The sequence below is a fragment of the Panthera onca genome, chromosome D4, assembly GCF_046562875.1.
Source record: "Panthera onca isolate mPanOnc1 chromosome D4, mPanOnc1 haplotype 2, whole genome shotgun sequence".
Lineage (NCBI taxonomy): Eukaryota > Metazoa > Chordata > Mammalia > Carnivora > Felidae > Panthera > Panthera onca.
Genome location: NC_138351.1, coordinates 27,316,906 through 27,331,696, shown reverse-complemented (window position 1 = coordinate 27,331,696; position 14,791 = coordinate 27,316,906). Strand labels below are relative to the sequence as shown.

General features: G+C 40.8%; 1 protein-coding gene and 1 pseudogene across 5 annotated transcripts in view; one reads left to right on the top strand and one right to left on the bottom strand.

The window, feature by feature from the left end:
- Positions 1-4,713: 4,713 nt before the first annotated feature.
- LOC132663560 (small ribosomal subunit protein uS10-like) lies at positions 4,714-5,323 on the bottom strand (annotated as a pseudogene).
- A 4,021-nt stretch (positions 5,324-9,344) lies between these two features.
- AGTPBP1 (ATP/GTP binding carboxypeptidase 1) overlaps positions 9,345-14,791 on the top strand; it is a 161,204-nt gene continuing 155,757 nt past the window's right edge. For 3 of the 5 annotated variants that reach the window (XM_060609935.3, XM_060609938.3, XM_081790886.1), the window contains exon 1: positions 9,452-9,566. Coding sequence is in view for 1 of the 5 variants with exons in the window: in XM_078436904.2 (XP_078293030.1) it covers positions 9,370-9,566 (197 nt within the window). In the remaining 4 variants the exon portion in view is untranslated. The other 2 variants (XM_078436904.2, XM_060609936.3) reach the window with 2 other exon arrangements.

Genomic DNA, 14,791 nt, shown 5'->3' with positions numbered 1-14,791 from the left:
CTCTAGGCTCTGAGCTGTCGGCACAGAGCCCGATGCAGAGCTCAAACTCACAAACTGAGACATCCTGACCTGAGCCGAAGTCAGATGCTCAGCCGACTGAGACACCCAGGCGCCCCATCCATAGTATTGATTTTTAAAAAATACAAATGGGCTCATATAATCTATACAGCTCAACAAGTTGCTTTTCTCAATAATAGACATCGAAAAGTTTCTTAAATGTGAAAAAGTGATTTTAGTTTTGACTCTGTTTCTAAATTTCTTCTGATTAATGGTTAGTATTAGGGGAGAGTATCAAGATGACATGACCCATGTGAGCTGAACCCCTGAAATCACAGCCTCCTCACCCCCTCCCCTGTGTTTGGAACGTGCGTTCTCCTTGCTTTCCCCTACTCCTGGAGGCTGCCCTTGAGATGGCTGGTGTTGAGACTTTCTGGGTGGTATCTGTGGCTGAACCCAGTTAAGGCCTTCACAATTTAAGAATTGTCAGATGGCTGCAGAGAGCTCATCTCGCGGCCGCTCAAGACCTACCAATCCGGAGTGGATTGTCTCTCTCTTTTTTTTTTTTTTTTATCTCTCTGTGCCCTCCACCCTGTGGTGGGGGGCAATGGTGAGGGGGCTTGTTTCAGGTTATACCCAGGAAGTTCTGAATAGCTGATATGAAACATTTCTTTAATGTTTTCGAATCAGTTAGTTATTGATGAGGAAGTCTTTTGGAAATGCTGAACAGTTTTATTAAATAGGAAACAATGGTACTTCTGGTGTTTATGATTTTTGCTTAAAAAGTTTATTTTATTTTGGTTAGTAAAAACAAAACAAAGAGATGGAGTGCACTGGTTGCGATGTGCACTAGGTGTTGTGTGGAAGTGCTGAGTCACCATGTTGTGCACCTGACGCTAATTGCACACTCGATGTTAACGAACTGGAATTGAAATAAACACTTAAAACAAACACAGTTGTCTAAATTGTAGGATTGAGAAACTGACTTGAAAATGATGGAAAAATTTCTTTTTCTCACACTTGTTGGGAGCCCTCTAAAAGGAAAAAAAATGCAAAATTATAAATATTTATATATAATTCACATATATAAATGTGAACATTTTTGTAGAATGAGTGATTGCGATATCTTGCTGGAAACTTGGGAGACTCAAGTCTTTTTTATTTTCTATTTTAAAATTTATTTTCATTTATGCATTTTTAAAAATTTAGTATAGTTGACACACAATGTTATATTCGTTGCAGTTATACAAATCAGTTAGTGATTTGACAAGTTTATGCATTATGCTATGTTCACCCCATGTGTGGCTACCGTTTGTCCCATTACATCCCTGTTCCAGTATCATTGATGGTATTCTTTATGCCATTACTTTTATTCCCATGGCTTATTCATTCCAGAACTGTAAGTCTGTATCACCCTCTCCCCTTCACACATTTTGCCCATTCCACCATCCCCCTCTCCTCTGGCAACCATTAATTTATTCTCTGTATTTATAGGTGTGATTCTGCTTTGTGATATGGCATTTGTCTTTCTCAGTGTGATTTATTTCCCTTAGCATAATACCCTCTAGATGCATCATGTTATCTTGAATGGCACAGTCTGATCTTTTTTTATGGCTAAGCAATATTCTGTGTGTGTGTGTGTGTGTGCGTGTGTGTGTGTGTGTGTCTGTGTGTGTGTGTGTGACATTTTCCTTATTCATTTGTCTATTGTTAGATACTTAGGTTGGTTCCATATCTTGGCTTTTGTAAATAATGCTGCAACAAAAAATATGGGTGCATATATCTTTTTGAATTAGTGTCTTTGTTTTCTTTGGGTAAATACCTAATAGTGGAATTATTGACTCATTCAGTATTCTTATTTTTAATTTTTGAGTAACTTCCATACTGTTTTCCACAGTGACTGTACAAATTTACATTCCCACCAACAGTGTATGAGGGTTTGTTTTTCTCCAGAACCTTGTCAACACTTGTTATTTCTTGTCATTTTGATTTTGGCTATTCTAACTGATGTAAGGTGATATCTCTTTGTAGTTTTGATTTGCATTTCCCTGATGATTAGAAAAGATGATTAGCACCTTTTCATGTGTTTATTGGCCTTTTGTCTGTCCTTGGAAAAAATGTTTTTAAGTACTCTGCCCATTTTTTAATTGGATTGTTTGTTTTTTTTGGTATTGAGTTCCTTATATATTTTGGATATTAACCTCTTACTGGATATATCATTTGCGAATATCTTCTCCCATTCAGTAGGCTATCTTTTTGTTTTGTTAATGGTTTCCTTTGCTGTGCAGAAGCTTTTTATTTTGATATAGTACCAATAGTTTATTGTTGCTTTTGTTTTCCTTGCTTTAGGTGACATATCTAGAAAAATGTGGTTGATGGCAGAGAAATTACTACTTCTGCTCTTTTCTAGGAATTTTATGGTTTCAGGGATTTAATCCATTTTGAGTTTATTTTGTGTATGGTGTTAGAAAGTGGTCCTGTTTTATTCTTTTACGGTTTCTCCAGCACCATTTATTGAAGAGACTGTTTTTCCCCATTGTATATTCTTGCTTCTTTTGTCATAGATTAACTGAAAATAACTGTGAGTTTATTTCTGTAATCTCTATCTGTTCCATTGAACTATGTGTCTATTTTTTGTGTCTATATCATATTTCTTTAATTACTACAGATTTCTAGTATATCTTGAAATCTAGTAACTTCGTTCTTTTTTCTCAGGATTGCTTTGGTTATGTGGGGTCTTTTGTGGTTCCATACAAATTTTAGTATTATTTGTTCTAGTTTTGTGAAAAAATGCTGTAGTATTTTGGTAGGGATTGCATTGAATCTGTACGTTGCATGGATGAATGGATGTTGAATCTTGTGAAATCCTTTTTCTGCATCTATTGAGATGATCAAATGATTTTTAGCCTTTGTTTTGTTGATGTGGTGTATGACATTGCTTGATTTATGAATATTGAATAATCCTTTTATCATGGGAATAAATTCAATGATCATGGTGAATGATTTTTTTTTAAATGTATTTTTGCATGTGTTTTTCTAATATTTTGTTGAGGATTTTAGCATCTGTGTTCATCAGGGATTTTGGCCTATAGTTTTCTTTTTTTGTGGTGTCTTTGTCTGGTTTTCATATCATGGGTAGTGCTGGCCTCATAGAATGTATTGGGAAGCTTTCTTTCCTCTTCTATTTTGAGGAATAGTTTGAGAAGAATAGGTATTAACCCTTATTTAAATGCCTGATGGAATCCCACTGTCAATTTATCTGATCCTGGATTTTCATTTTTTTGGTAGTTGTTTGATTACTGATTCAATTTTGTTACTTATAATTGATCTGTTCAGATTTTTTATTTCTTCCTGACTCAGTTTTGGGAAGTTATATATTTGTAGGAATTTATCCCTTTCTTCTAGGTTGTCCCATTTACTGGCATATGATTTTTTTATAGTATTCTCTTAGAAGCCTTTGTATTTCTGTGGAGTCAGTTGTTACGTTTCCTCTCTCATTTCTGATTTTATTTATTTGGATCCTTTCTCTTTTTTGATGAGTCTGGCTGAGGGCTTATCAATTTTGTTTATCTTTTCGAAGAACCAGTTCTTGGTTTCCTTGATTTTCGCTATTGTTTTTTCAGTCTCTATGACATTTATTTCTTGTCTATATTATTTTCTCCCTTCTACTCGCCTTGGGCTTTGTTCTCTTTTTTTAGTTCCTTTAGATGTAAGGTTAGATTGTTTATTCGAATTTTTTGTTGTCTCTTAACTTGTTTTTAACGTTTATTTATTATTGAGAGACAGAGAGACACACAGCGTGAGCAGGGGAGGGGGAGAGAGAGGGGGAGACACAGAATCCAAAGCAGGCTCTAGGCTCTGAGCTGTCAGCACAGAGCCCGACGCAGGGCTTGAACTCATAGACCGCGAGATCAGGACCTGAGCCGAAGTCGGTTGCCTAACCAACTGAGCCACCCAGGCACTCCTCTTTTTGTTGTCTCTTGACTTAGGCTTATATTACTGTATACTTTCCTCTTAGGAATGCTTTTGCAGTGTCCCAAAGATTTTGAACTGTTGTGTTTTCATTGCCATTTGTGTCCATGCATTTTTAAAATTTCTTCTTCGATTCAGTTTTGACCCACTGTTTGTTTAGTATCATGTTTAGTCTCTGTGTGTTTGTATTATTTTTCCGTTTTTTCTTGTGATTTATTTGTAGTTTCATATTGTTGTGATTGGAAAAGGAGCGTGGTATGATTTCAATCTTCTCAAAAAATTTTAAAAGAATTTTTTAATTTTTGAGAGAGAGCACAAAATGGGGAGAGGGGCAGAGGGAGAAAGGGAGAATCTTCAGCAGGCTCCAAGCTCAGCGCAGAACCTGACACAGGGCTTGATTTCACGACTCTGGGATCATGACCTGAGCTGAAATCAAGAGTTGGTCACTCAAGTGACTGAGACACTCAGGCGCCCCTCAAAAAATATTTTTTTTTCAGGAATAGAACTTAATGATTCATCACTTACATGTAACACCAAGTGCTCATCCCGACAAGTGCCCTCCTTAATGCCCCTTGCCCATTTAGCCCATTCTCCCATCCAACACCTTGCCAGCAACACTTAGTTTATTCTTGGTAGTTAAGAGTCTCTTATGGTTTGTCTCCCTCTCTGTTTTTATATTATTTTTGCTTCTCTTCCCTTGATTTTTTTTAAACAATTGATAATCAGTTTATTAAAAAGGTTGATTTAAGCATTTATAATAGTGACTTCAGCCTTGACTCCTGGCTCAATGGAAGTACTCCAAAGATGGAAGTAATTCAAAAATTTTTTTAATGTTTAGTTATTTTTGAGAGACAGAGAGAGAGAGAGAAAGAATGAGCAGGGAAGGAGCAGAGACAGAGGGAGAGAGAGAACCCCAAGCAGGCTCCAGGCTCTGAAATGTCAGCACAGAGCTCAATGCAGGGCTCAAACCCATGAACCACAAGATCATGACCCGAGCTGAAGTTGGATGCTTAACTGACTGAGCCACCCAGGCGCCCCCAGATGGAAGTAATTTGGTTAACAATCTCCGAAGGACTGTGCAAATCGATGAGTTGCTTGTGGATTCTCATCTGAAAACAATCCCAAGTCCTAGAACCTTCACCACAAGGAGTCTTTCCTATAGTGATGCTCAGAGTCTTGGTAGGCATCTGAACTGGTTCTTTCACTTTGAGATTCTTTTATTTTGCACCTTGTATGAGCAAGTCAGCACATACCTTCTCCAAAGATTTACACTGCAGCTGGTTAGAGGAATTCTACTTTGGTGAATTGCCACCGCTGGATTCATGGATATCTTCCTGCTGACTTTAAAAGCCATGGCTGGGGGCACCTGGGTGCCTCAGTGAGTTAAGCATCCAACTCTTGATTTCAGTTCAGGTCATGATCTCACAGTTCATGGGATTGAGCCCCACACTGGGCTCTGCACTGACAGCCAGCCTGGAGTCTGCTTGGGATTCTCTTTCTCCCCCTCTCTCTCTGAAAATAAAGAAACTTTAAAAAATGAAAAAAACAAAAACCAAAACCAAAGGCTAGGCTGCAGTGTGGGTTTCTGATTGACTTGTTCCTTGGTGAGGCAAACAGCAGGGAGTCAGGAGCAGGGGTGCCCAGAGCTCCACTGTAGCTGTGACCGCCTTTCCTCAAAGACCCAGCCTTCTCTAATTATTGAGGCTCATTTTATGCCCTCATATGTGATCTATTCAATTCAGATCCTTTTTAAATTGGATCTGTTCAGGAAGTTTACCAGAAATGCTTATATAGAAATGCTTCTCGATTGCAATCTGGCTTCTCCTTCATGTCTAGAAAATCCTTTAACTCTCAGCAAACTCAGAACTCAGCGGGCCTTCTTCAGCCTCAAGGTAAATCCATGGCTGTACAGGAGGAGTTAAACCTGTTGCACCCCACGTTAAGAACTCTTGCTCTAGCACGTTATTATTTAAAAAAAATTTTTAAAAATGTTTATTCATTTTTGAGAGACAGAGGGAGACAGAGCATGAGTGGGGAAGGGGCAGAGAGAGAAGGAGACACAGAACCTGAAGCAGGCTCCAGGCTTTGAGCTGTCAGCACAGAGCCCGATGCGGGGCTCGAACTGACAAACTGCGAGATCATGACCTGAGCCGAAGTCGGACACTCAACTGACTGAGCCACCCAGGCACCCCCCTACCACGTTATTTTTAATGGCTTCCTAGTGATCTATTGCATGGGTGTAAAATACTGTGTTTAATTGGGTGCCTTCTGTTGAGCATGTAAGACAGCTTGGACACCACTCTGGGATGAACATCCTTCTGGCTAAATCTCTGCATATTTTCCTTGTTATTTCCTTAGGATAAATTCCTATGATGAGGCTAAAGGGTATGCCAAATTTTAAAACTTTAAATTTGGCAAGAATATTTAAGTTCCATTTCACAAATAAAGAAAATGAGGGTGCAGTGGTTTACGGATATGGATATTTATTTATTTGTATGGAAGCATAGTTGAAATGAAATGTTATTTTCATTACAGGTGTACAATCTGGTGATGTGGTAATTCTAGAATTGCACAGGGATCAACATGTTACTGTGTAGTCACCATCTGCCCCCATACAAAGTTATTATAATATTATTGCCTATGTTACCTATGCTGCACTTTTCATCCGTGATTTATTTATTTTGTAATGGGAAGTTTGTACCTTTTTTTTTTTAAGTTTATTTATTTGATTGTGTGTGTGTGTGTGTGTGTGTGTGTGTGTGTGTGAGAGAGAGAGAGAGAGAGAGAGAGAGAGAGAGAGGAGAACAGTGGGGGCAGGGTTCAGAGAGAGGGAGAGAGAGAGAGAATCCCAAGCAGGCTCCATGCTCAGTACAGAGCCCAACTCAGTGCCCGAATCACAGACCGTGAGATCATGACCTGAGCTGAAATCAAGAGTTCGACACTTAACTGACTCTGAGCCACTCAGGTGCCCCCTGGAAGTTTGTACCTCCTAATATCCTTCATCTATTTTGCTCATCCCACCCACCTACCTCCCCTCTGGCAATCACCAGTTTATTCTCTGTATTTAAGAATCTCTTTGTTGTTGTTGTTTGTTCATTTGCTTTGTTTTGTCAAATTTCACATGAGGGAAATCATGCCTTTCTCTTGTCTAGCTTACTTCACTTAGCATAATACCCACTATGTCCACCTATGTTGTTGCAAGTAGCAAGATTTCACTTATTTTTTTAATGACTGAGTAACATTCCATTGTCTATCTGTCACATCTTTATACTACATCTTCTTTGTCTATCCATCTATGGATACATCAAACCTTTTAGTTTCACAGAGGGCAGGCAGCTGTTAGGTTTTTGTTGAGTGTTATCATTTGCTTATCTCTTCCAAAGATTTCAGGATTGGTCTGGCACATAAGGTGCTTGATAAACTGATGATTGTTGAATAACATAGAATAGCTATAACAATCCTAGAACTCCAGAGGACTGGATATGTCCATGGCTGTTCTAAATCATATGACTATATAGTTTTGTTACAATGTTTGTTGCATTTTGTATGTTACTCTACTAAAAGTATGGAGGCAGGAAAATCAGCAGAAGAGGAGGAGAAAGAGATAGCTGGGCTCCACTGCTCATCTTTCTTTCTCTGCCTAGTCCAGAGTTAAAAAAAAACCCAAACAAACAAAAAACAAAAAAGCCCCAAACATTTACCAAATACCTAAAGGCGCTGACTAGACTGATTTGAGGAATCAGAGTTAAGTGAATATTATTATGTGATCAGACTGATCTACATCACACGATTATTTGTATTCAGTTTTATATATCATAACAGTGTTGAGGAAACTGTTTAAAATAGTGGAAAAGAGTGACAGGCAGGGAATGGCTTGGCCCTTTCCCTAGTTGTGTGGTTTAATCCACTAGATCTGTGTCCTGGCCATCAAACCATACTAATGATGTTTTGCTAAAGTAGGATTCAAATTCTATATACACACACATTTACATTTATTTCTATATCTTTCTATATTGAAGGTTGATTCATTTAGGAAGATGCTCTTTGAATAAAGTTTTATGTGTGTTATATATAATGTCTGTAAAATGTTAAATATTCTTAGGTAATTGTAATTAGGTGTTGTCAGATATGCTTTTCAGTCTGGGTGGTTTGGGGTGGTTCTTGTTTCAAAATTCCTTAAAATACTGTAATCTACCTTTCAGTGCTCACAGCCAGGGAAATTATGGCATTTCTGAAATGGCAATCTCTTGTTAAAGACTCTGCCAAGGGCAAACTGCAAGAAGCAGGTGTGGTGCACCTTGGATTACCTTTTGAACTGCCTTCACAACTGTTTAATTTTGTTGAAACATGATGATAAGAAAACAAAGCAAAAATTTCACAGGTCTCAATTTATTTCTCAACCTGGTTGTAATAATTTTGCATTCTGCAGCAGCTACCATAAACAGCAGCAAACATGATCCATGCTCTTGGAAAAAAAGTAAATGTCAAGTATTTATTAAGAATCTATTACAGTGGCTTTACAGGCAGTCTCAAAACAGAAGGGGGTGAATCAGTATTCAGTCCTTCTGACACATCACTTTGGCTCTGATTTAAAAAACACTGGCTTTGCCTTCAGTGGCCAATTTAACATGACCATTTTCTTGACTATACGTAGGCACATTACGAAAAAGCAAAAAATATATCAGCTTGCTATTTTTTTCACTGCAGCTCTAGGCATCTAATTTATTGAGGTTTGGCCACAAGGTGCAATTTTCTTGTGTTCTGGAGCCCAGCTGTCTCTTTATAGACTCTCCTCGAGGTCAGGAAAGGGCTGAGCTTTCCAGTGGTGCCCAGGGACTAGAGCGACCCCCCCCCCCCCGCCCGCTGGTGCCACACTGGGGAGTTAACCGCTCGTCCACAGCAGCTAACAGCCTTCTAAGAGCAGAGTGATTGATGGTAGTGGGGTGGGCGCCGGCTTAGCTCCGGAGAAAGGCGGGCCGCTCTAATTGGGAGCGTACAGGAAGGTGAATTGCAGAGAGTGGGGAGCCGCCCGCCTACCGGTTCGGTTCGGTTGGGTTGGACGCTCGCTGCAGGGTCTGGGCCTGCAGCGCGCGTGCAACCCTCCTCCCCAAACCCCTGCCGCGCCTACCACGCAGCACAGCACCTAACGCCGGCACGCGCGCCCCGCCCTCCCTCCTGCGCACGCTCGCTCCTTACCCACGCGCGCTCCCTGAGTCCCAACCCCGTTCCGGCCCGCGCGTGCCCCACCCTCCTCCCTAGCGCGTGCCCCACCCTCCTCCCTAGCGCGTGCCCCACGCGGCACGCGCGCACGCGCATTCCGTCCTCCCCGCCAGCCGGCGCGCGCGAGCCTTCGGGCCCAGGGCGTGCGGTGGGCGGGGCGCCGCGCTGACGTTGCCCGGGATGCGGGCGGGTTCCGCCGCCGCCACCGCCGCCGCCACCGCCGCCTCCACCTCGCCTGCCACCGGGGTTTGTATGAAAACACCGGGCGGCTGGCGGCGAGAATTCCGCTGTGCTCCCAGAGAGCAGCCGCCGGCGCTGCGGATGCCGAGCTGGTGCCGCGGCTCTGCCCAGTCCCGCCAGCGCCCCATCCTGAGCCGGTGAGCGCCCCGCCGCCGTCCGCACGTCCGGGCCGGCCGCCCCTCGGCCGCTGCTTGCCCGCCCGTCCGCCTTCCCTCCGCAGTCCCCCGGCCACCGAGTCCCGGGGGCGGGAGAAGCCGGGAGGAGCGACCCCGCGCCCGCCGCGGTCTGCGTCCTGGGATCCCTCCGCCCCTCACCTGACAGGTTGTGTAACGTGTGTCTTTCGGGGCGAGTGGACCGGAGCTGGAGGAAAACCCCTGATGGTTTGGGGCTTTGGCTGGCTTCTGGAAAGCGCCCCACGCCGCCCCCACCCGCGACACTCGGTGACCCCCGCCTCAATCCCCGGCGGAGGGTCCCCGACGCGGTTTTCGGGCACAGGCGGCCCCCGTGCCCTGCCCTTTTTCTGGGGCCGGGGTGCAGCGCGGAGCCGAGCTGGGGGGCGGCGGGCCGGGGACGGGCACGCGCCCCGCCTCCCCCACCCACCCCGGCACACACCTTGCTTCGCGGTGGGCTTGGTGTGTGGTGTGACTTTGGCGGTGGCCAGGTTTGCTTCGTGTCAGGGTGGTTGGCCTGAAGTGTGTTCTCCGTTTACAACTTGTCGCCTTTTGGGTTTGATTTGAGCCTGAATGAGATCGCTCTAGATGACAGTGCAGAGTTTCCTTACAGCCTGCCTTCCTGAGTGAGTTGCGGGTTCTTCGTTGCAAGTACTCGAGGACTCCTGCAACCCCGTCTACATGGTTTCCCCTTGTGCCGGTTAAGCCTCTTACTAGGACCAGTGCAATTTTGAATCGGCTGGTTTCCTGGGCATTTACCCATTATAGAATGGAGTTTTTATACATCTTAGCGTAATCGATATGAATGTTGATCATTTAAAGGCCACTTCTTGTTTTGATACAGATTGCTCAATCAAGGGCTTAAAGGTCCAGCACTGCTGATGACCTAATACATTGTAACACTGAGGGGATTTTTTTTTTTTTTTTTGGCAGTATTAATTCCTTGTAGGTGTTTTGTTTTTCTTCAGGTGTTGAAAATTGTAGCAGTGTTTAATTGTAATGTATGACAATTTGTAGTTAGGACTGAACAGCTTTCTTTATCACTCATTTTCACTTACTTTGATGCCTGTGTTGTAATCTTTATGTAAATCCAGCTAGTAACCTGAACCCTTATTATAAATTGTCTTTTTTCCTAAGAAAACTAGAAAGTTACTTTTGTAATTTTACAGTGAAATGTTTTCAGTTCAGTATGCTAAAAAAATAGTAGTTTATTTAAGGCACTTTAAATGGTAGTATTTTAAAACATGTGCCAAAATACTAATGAAAACCAGACAAAACCCTGGAAGATCTGTAAGCATTTCCTATAATGGCTGTGATTAGTCCTGTAATTGCTGTGAGATAGGGATGTCTTATCTATGCCTTATTTTCTTATCGTAATATGACTTGGTTAATTCCCATTCCACCTCGCTTGAGTTAAATTCCGCAATGAAGTTATAGGTTCATTTTTAATGACCTCAAAAATCTGCCTTGAATTAATTGGTTCCACACTTACTGAGAACTGCAGTCTCATTCTGAACTTTGTAATGAAGGGGGTAGACTTAGAGTTCCTCTTGTTACTAGCCAACACTGCAAAAACATTTAAGTGTTTTAATGTAACCTAAGCTTTTGTAGAAGCAATTTTTATAAATCTTTTCCCGTTGACTTGAATTGAGGCATTATTACTTTTTGGAGCAGTCTAGCAAGACTCCTTTTATAATAATGGTTATCTCTGACAGAGGGAAAAGAGACCCAAATGTGAAATTACCCAATTTGTATTAGATTCTACATTTTGGAATTTTTAGTAAATCTCCACAGTATTCACCTTCCAAAATGTATTCTTGCTTAAAGTCCCCCAGTACCTGAAGTTGAACAGTGTATCAGTAGTAATGGATGAAATTGTCAGAGGGCTCTTCAAATTGGGAGCCTCCCTTAGGCAGTTGGTCTTGGTGACAACAACAGAAGTTTAGAGTGGGCACCGAATTTTAAATTTTATATATTACTGTAGGTTATAGGGTCTGTGTACTGTAATGCAGTGGCTGAGGAGTTGGGCTTCAGGGCTGGCTTTGAATCCTGGCTTTGCCTGAGGCAAGTTATTTATCCTCCTTGTGCTTCAGTTTTCTCTGTTCCAAAAATGGGGTAATAATGGTTATATCCTTAAGATCTTGAATATTAAACGAGTTAATACACATGGAGTGCTTAACCCACAGTGCCTGGCACATAGTAATTGCTCAGTAAATATTACTGCTACTGCTTTTTCTCACTCTTCCAAGGGGTTTAGTAAGCTCAAGAAGGACTTTAGGCTGGTGGAGCATGATTACTGTAGAATCATTCCACTGTGACCCATTGACTCCTTTGGAGCTAAATGACAGCTTAGTCTCACTGTCCTGCCTTGGAAGCATGTAATTTAGTTTTAAATAGAACAGCTAGACCCTGAAAGCTGGGTGTGCTGAGATGCTGCTGGAGAGGTGCTGAAGTATCCATGTTTGTCCCTTCTGACAGAACCTTGGATTGTCTCCCTTATGGTGGTGGTGACTGCTATTTTAATCACCTGTTTTTGACTTGTGTTTCTTTGACTGTCATGTGCTTCTATCAAAAATACTATGTATCAAATTGTTACTGGGTATACAGGAGTTTATCTGATCAAGATATTGCACATTCTGTTGTTTTTTTCTTCATTGGTGTTACAGAGTGAGGTTAGTTATGATTGGACATTGTACCTTTTCAGCTTTCATGTAATTTTGCTAGGAAAGTTTTTTTCTAATTAATGACTTTATGTACTTGTTTTTCTTGGTTTGCAGGGATCTGATGTTAATACTCAGTTGTTGAAATCAGTTTTCAAACTTTTGATTTTAGTACCCTTTTACATTCTTAAAAATTATTGCACACCCCAAAGAGCTTTTGTGGATTATGTCTGTATTTATTATATTATAAATTAAAGAGAAATGTACAACTTTTATTAATTCACTTAAATATGATAATATCTTAATATAAGCGTATTTTTAGTGAAAAATGACTATTTTTCAAAACAAGGCAATAAGAAGAGTGGTATTGTTTTACATAAAAAAAAATGTTTATTTATTTTGAGGCAAGGGGAGGGGCAGAGAGGGAGGGAGACGGAATCCCAAGCAGGCTCCACACTCAGCACAGAGCCTGACATGGGGCTCAGTCTCACAATCTTGAGATCATGACCTGAGCCAAAATCAACAGTCGGACACCTAACCAACTGAGCCATCCAGGTGCCCCTTGTTTTACATTTTTGTAAATCTCTGATGTCTGGTTTAATAGAAACAGCTGGATTCTCATCTCCTTCTGCATTCAGTCTGTTGCACTATGTTTTTTGGTTTGAAGTATATAGAAAGAGAAGCCCAGCCTTACATAGTTAATGGCTGGAAAAGGGAGGGGTATTTTAATAGCCTTTTCAGATAATAATGGATTTTTTTGCTTGGTGCTACATCAGAACTCAACATGTGTTGGTTTTCTAGTTACTTGTATTATGGAATCTGAAATCATATCAATGGACTTTTCATAATGTTATATTAAAATCCACTGGTCTAAACTTTGAATGGATCTTACATAACCATGCCTGAATTTATAACATCATGCCATGGTCGTTTCTAAGTATTGGTTCAGCCAGTTATGCAGATCTCCAAAATGTTGGCACATTTCATTATATATTATTAGAAAATCACATTTGTTAATATCACCATTCATCCCATCAGAAACAGATTATTGGGAAGCTATCCAGGTCATGACATGATGGTGGATGTGAGTTTTCCAGAAATCTGATTTTTGCTTGAAGGCTCAAATTTTATCGTTGGCAAGAATTATGACTGCCAGTTGTTTCCTAGAAGTGACAGGCAGATTTTGTTCATCTGTGAGAGAACTTCTGCCAGAATACCCAAGTCTGAATAACCATGGTCATTCTTTCAAGTAAAAATGGTGTTTCACAAAAAAAAAAAAAAAAAAAAAAAAGAGGCTAGTGAAAGCTCTCAGTTCAGTCACACAAGTACTTTACCTTGAGACACCCATCAACTATTGCAATTCAGTATGTGGTCAGAAATGCTTTGTGCATACTTAACCATTTTATCACACAGAATATTAAAAAGATCTGTACTGAAGAGCTGAGATTTAATAAAATTAATTTTTACTATTTGAAGGACTTTTTTTTAGAGTTTTTTTTTTAAAGTTTATTTATTTTGAGAGAGAGAGCGAGCTTGTGTAAGTAAGCTGGGGAGGGGGAGAGAGAGAGAGAGAGAGAGAGAGAGAGAAAGAGAGAATTTCAAGCAGACTCTGCATTGTCAGCACAAAGCCTGACACGGGGCTCAATCTCATGAACCATGAGATCATGACCTGAGTGGAAGTCAGCCACCCAGGCTCTCCTGAAGGACATTCTTAAGTGAAGAAGGCTTTTTTTTTTTTTGTTTTAAATAGCTACTGGTACTTGATGGTGAAAAATATAATGACCAATAGTGCGGTTTGGTGCCAGTATCAGAAGTTGTTCCAAGATGCTAGAAATGTTATACATCATTGCTTTTGTACCATAGTATAAATGTTAATACAGTTAAAAAGGCTAATAATACTTTATGTTATTATGAAGATAGTTTTGACCTTGTGGACCCCTTAAAAAGGTGTCAGGATCCCAGGTGTCTATGGACCACATTTTGAGGACTTCTGGTACACATCAGCAGTTCCTACCAAACTTTGATTAGGAGGGGAAGTGGTAGTGACAATTACTAGTCTGTTTTTGCTTCAGTCTTTAGCGCCCAGTGAAGGCCACCTTTAAAAGAATTTTTTTTTTTTTTTTTTTTTTTTTTAAAGCGCAGTAAAGGCAATTCACTTCTAGAAAGTTGAGGCTCTTAGGGGTTTTAGTCAGATGCTGATATGGGGGAACTATAGTATTAGTAATTTGAAATTATGCTATCTAAAAGCAAAAAGATTGGGGAGTATATTTCCACATTAATGTTCAGCAAATCTAATTTGGGGGGTTTAAATATTAGATAAATAGTGAAGGCACAAAATGTGAAAAGCTCAACTGATATCAAGCTCTTAAGCTAAAATAAACATCTTAGCTTCCCTTCTTAATCTCTTAAGTTCATTTCTCACTTAATTCGTGCTGAGGGTCAACCATCCCTAAGCAGAGGTACCCAGCATTTGTTCTCTTTGCTTCACGTCATACCTTACTAGGAAAATGACTTAAGATTATGAAGGTTATA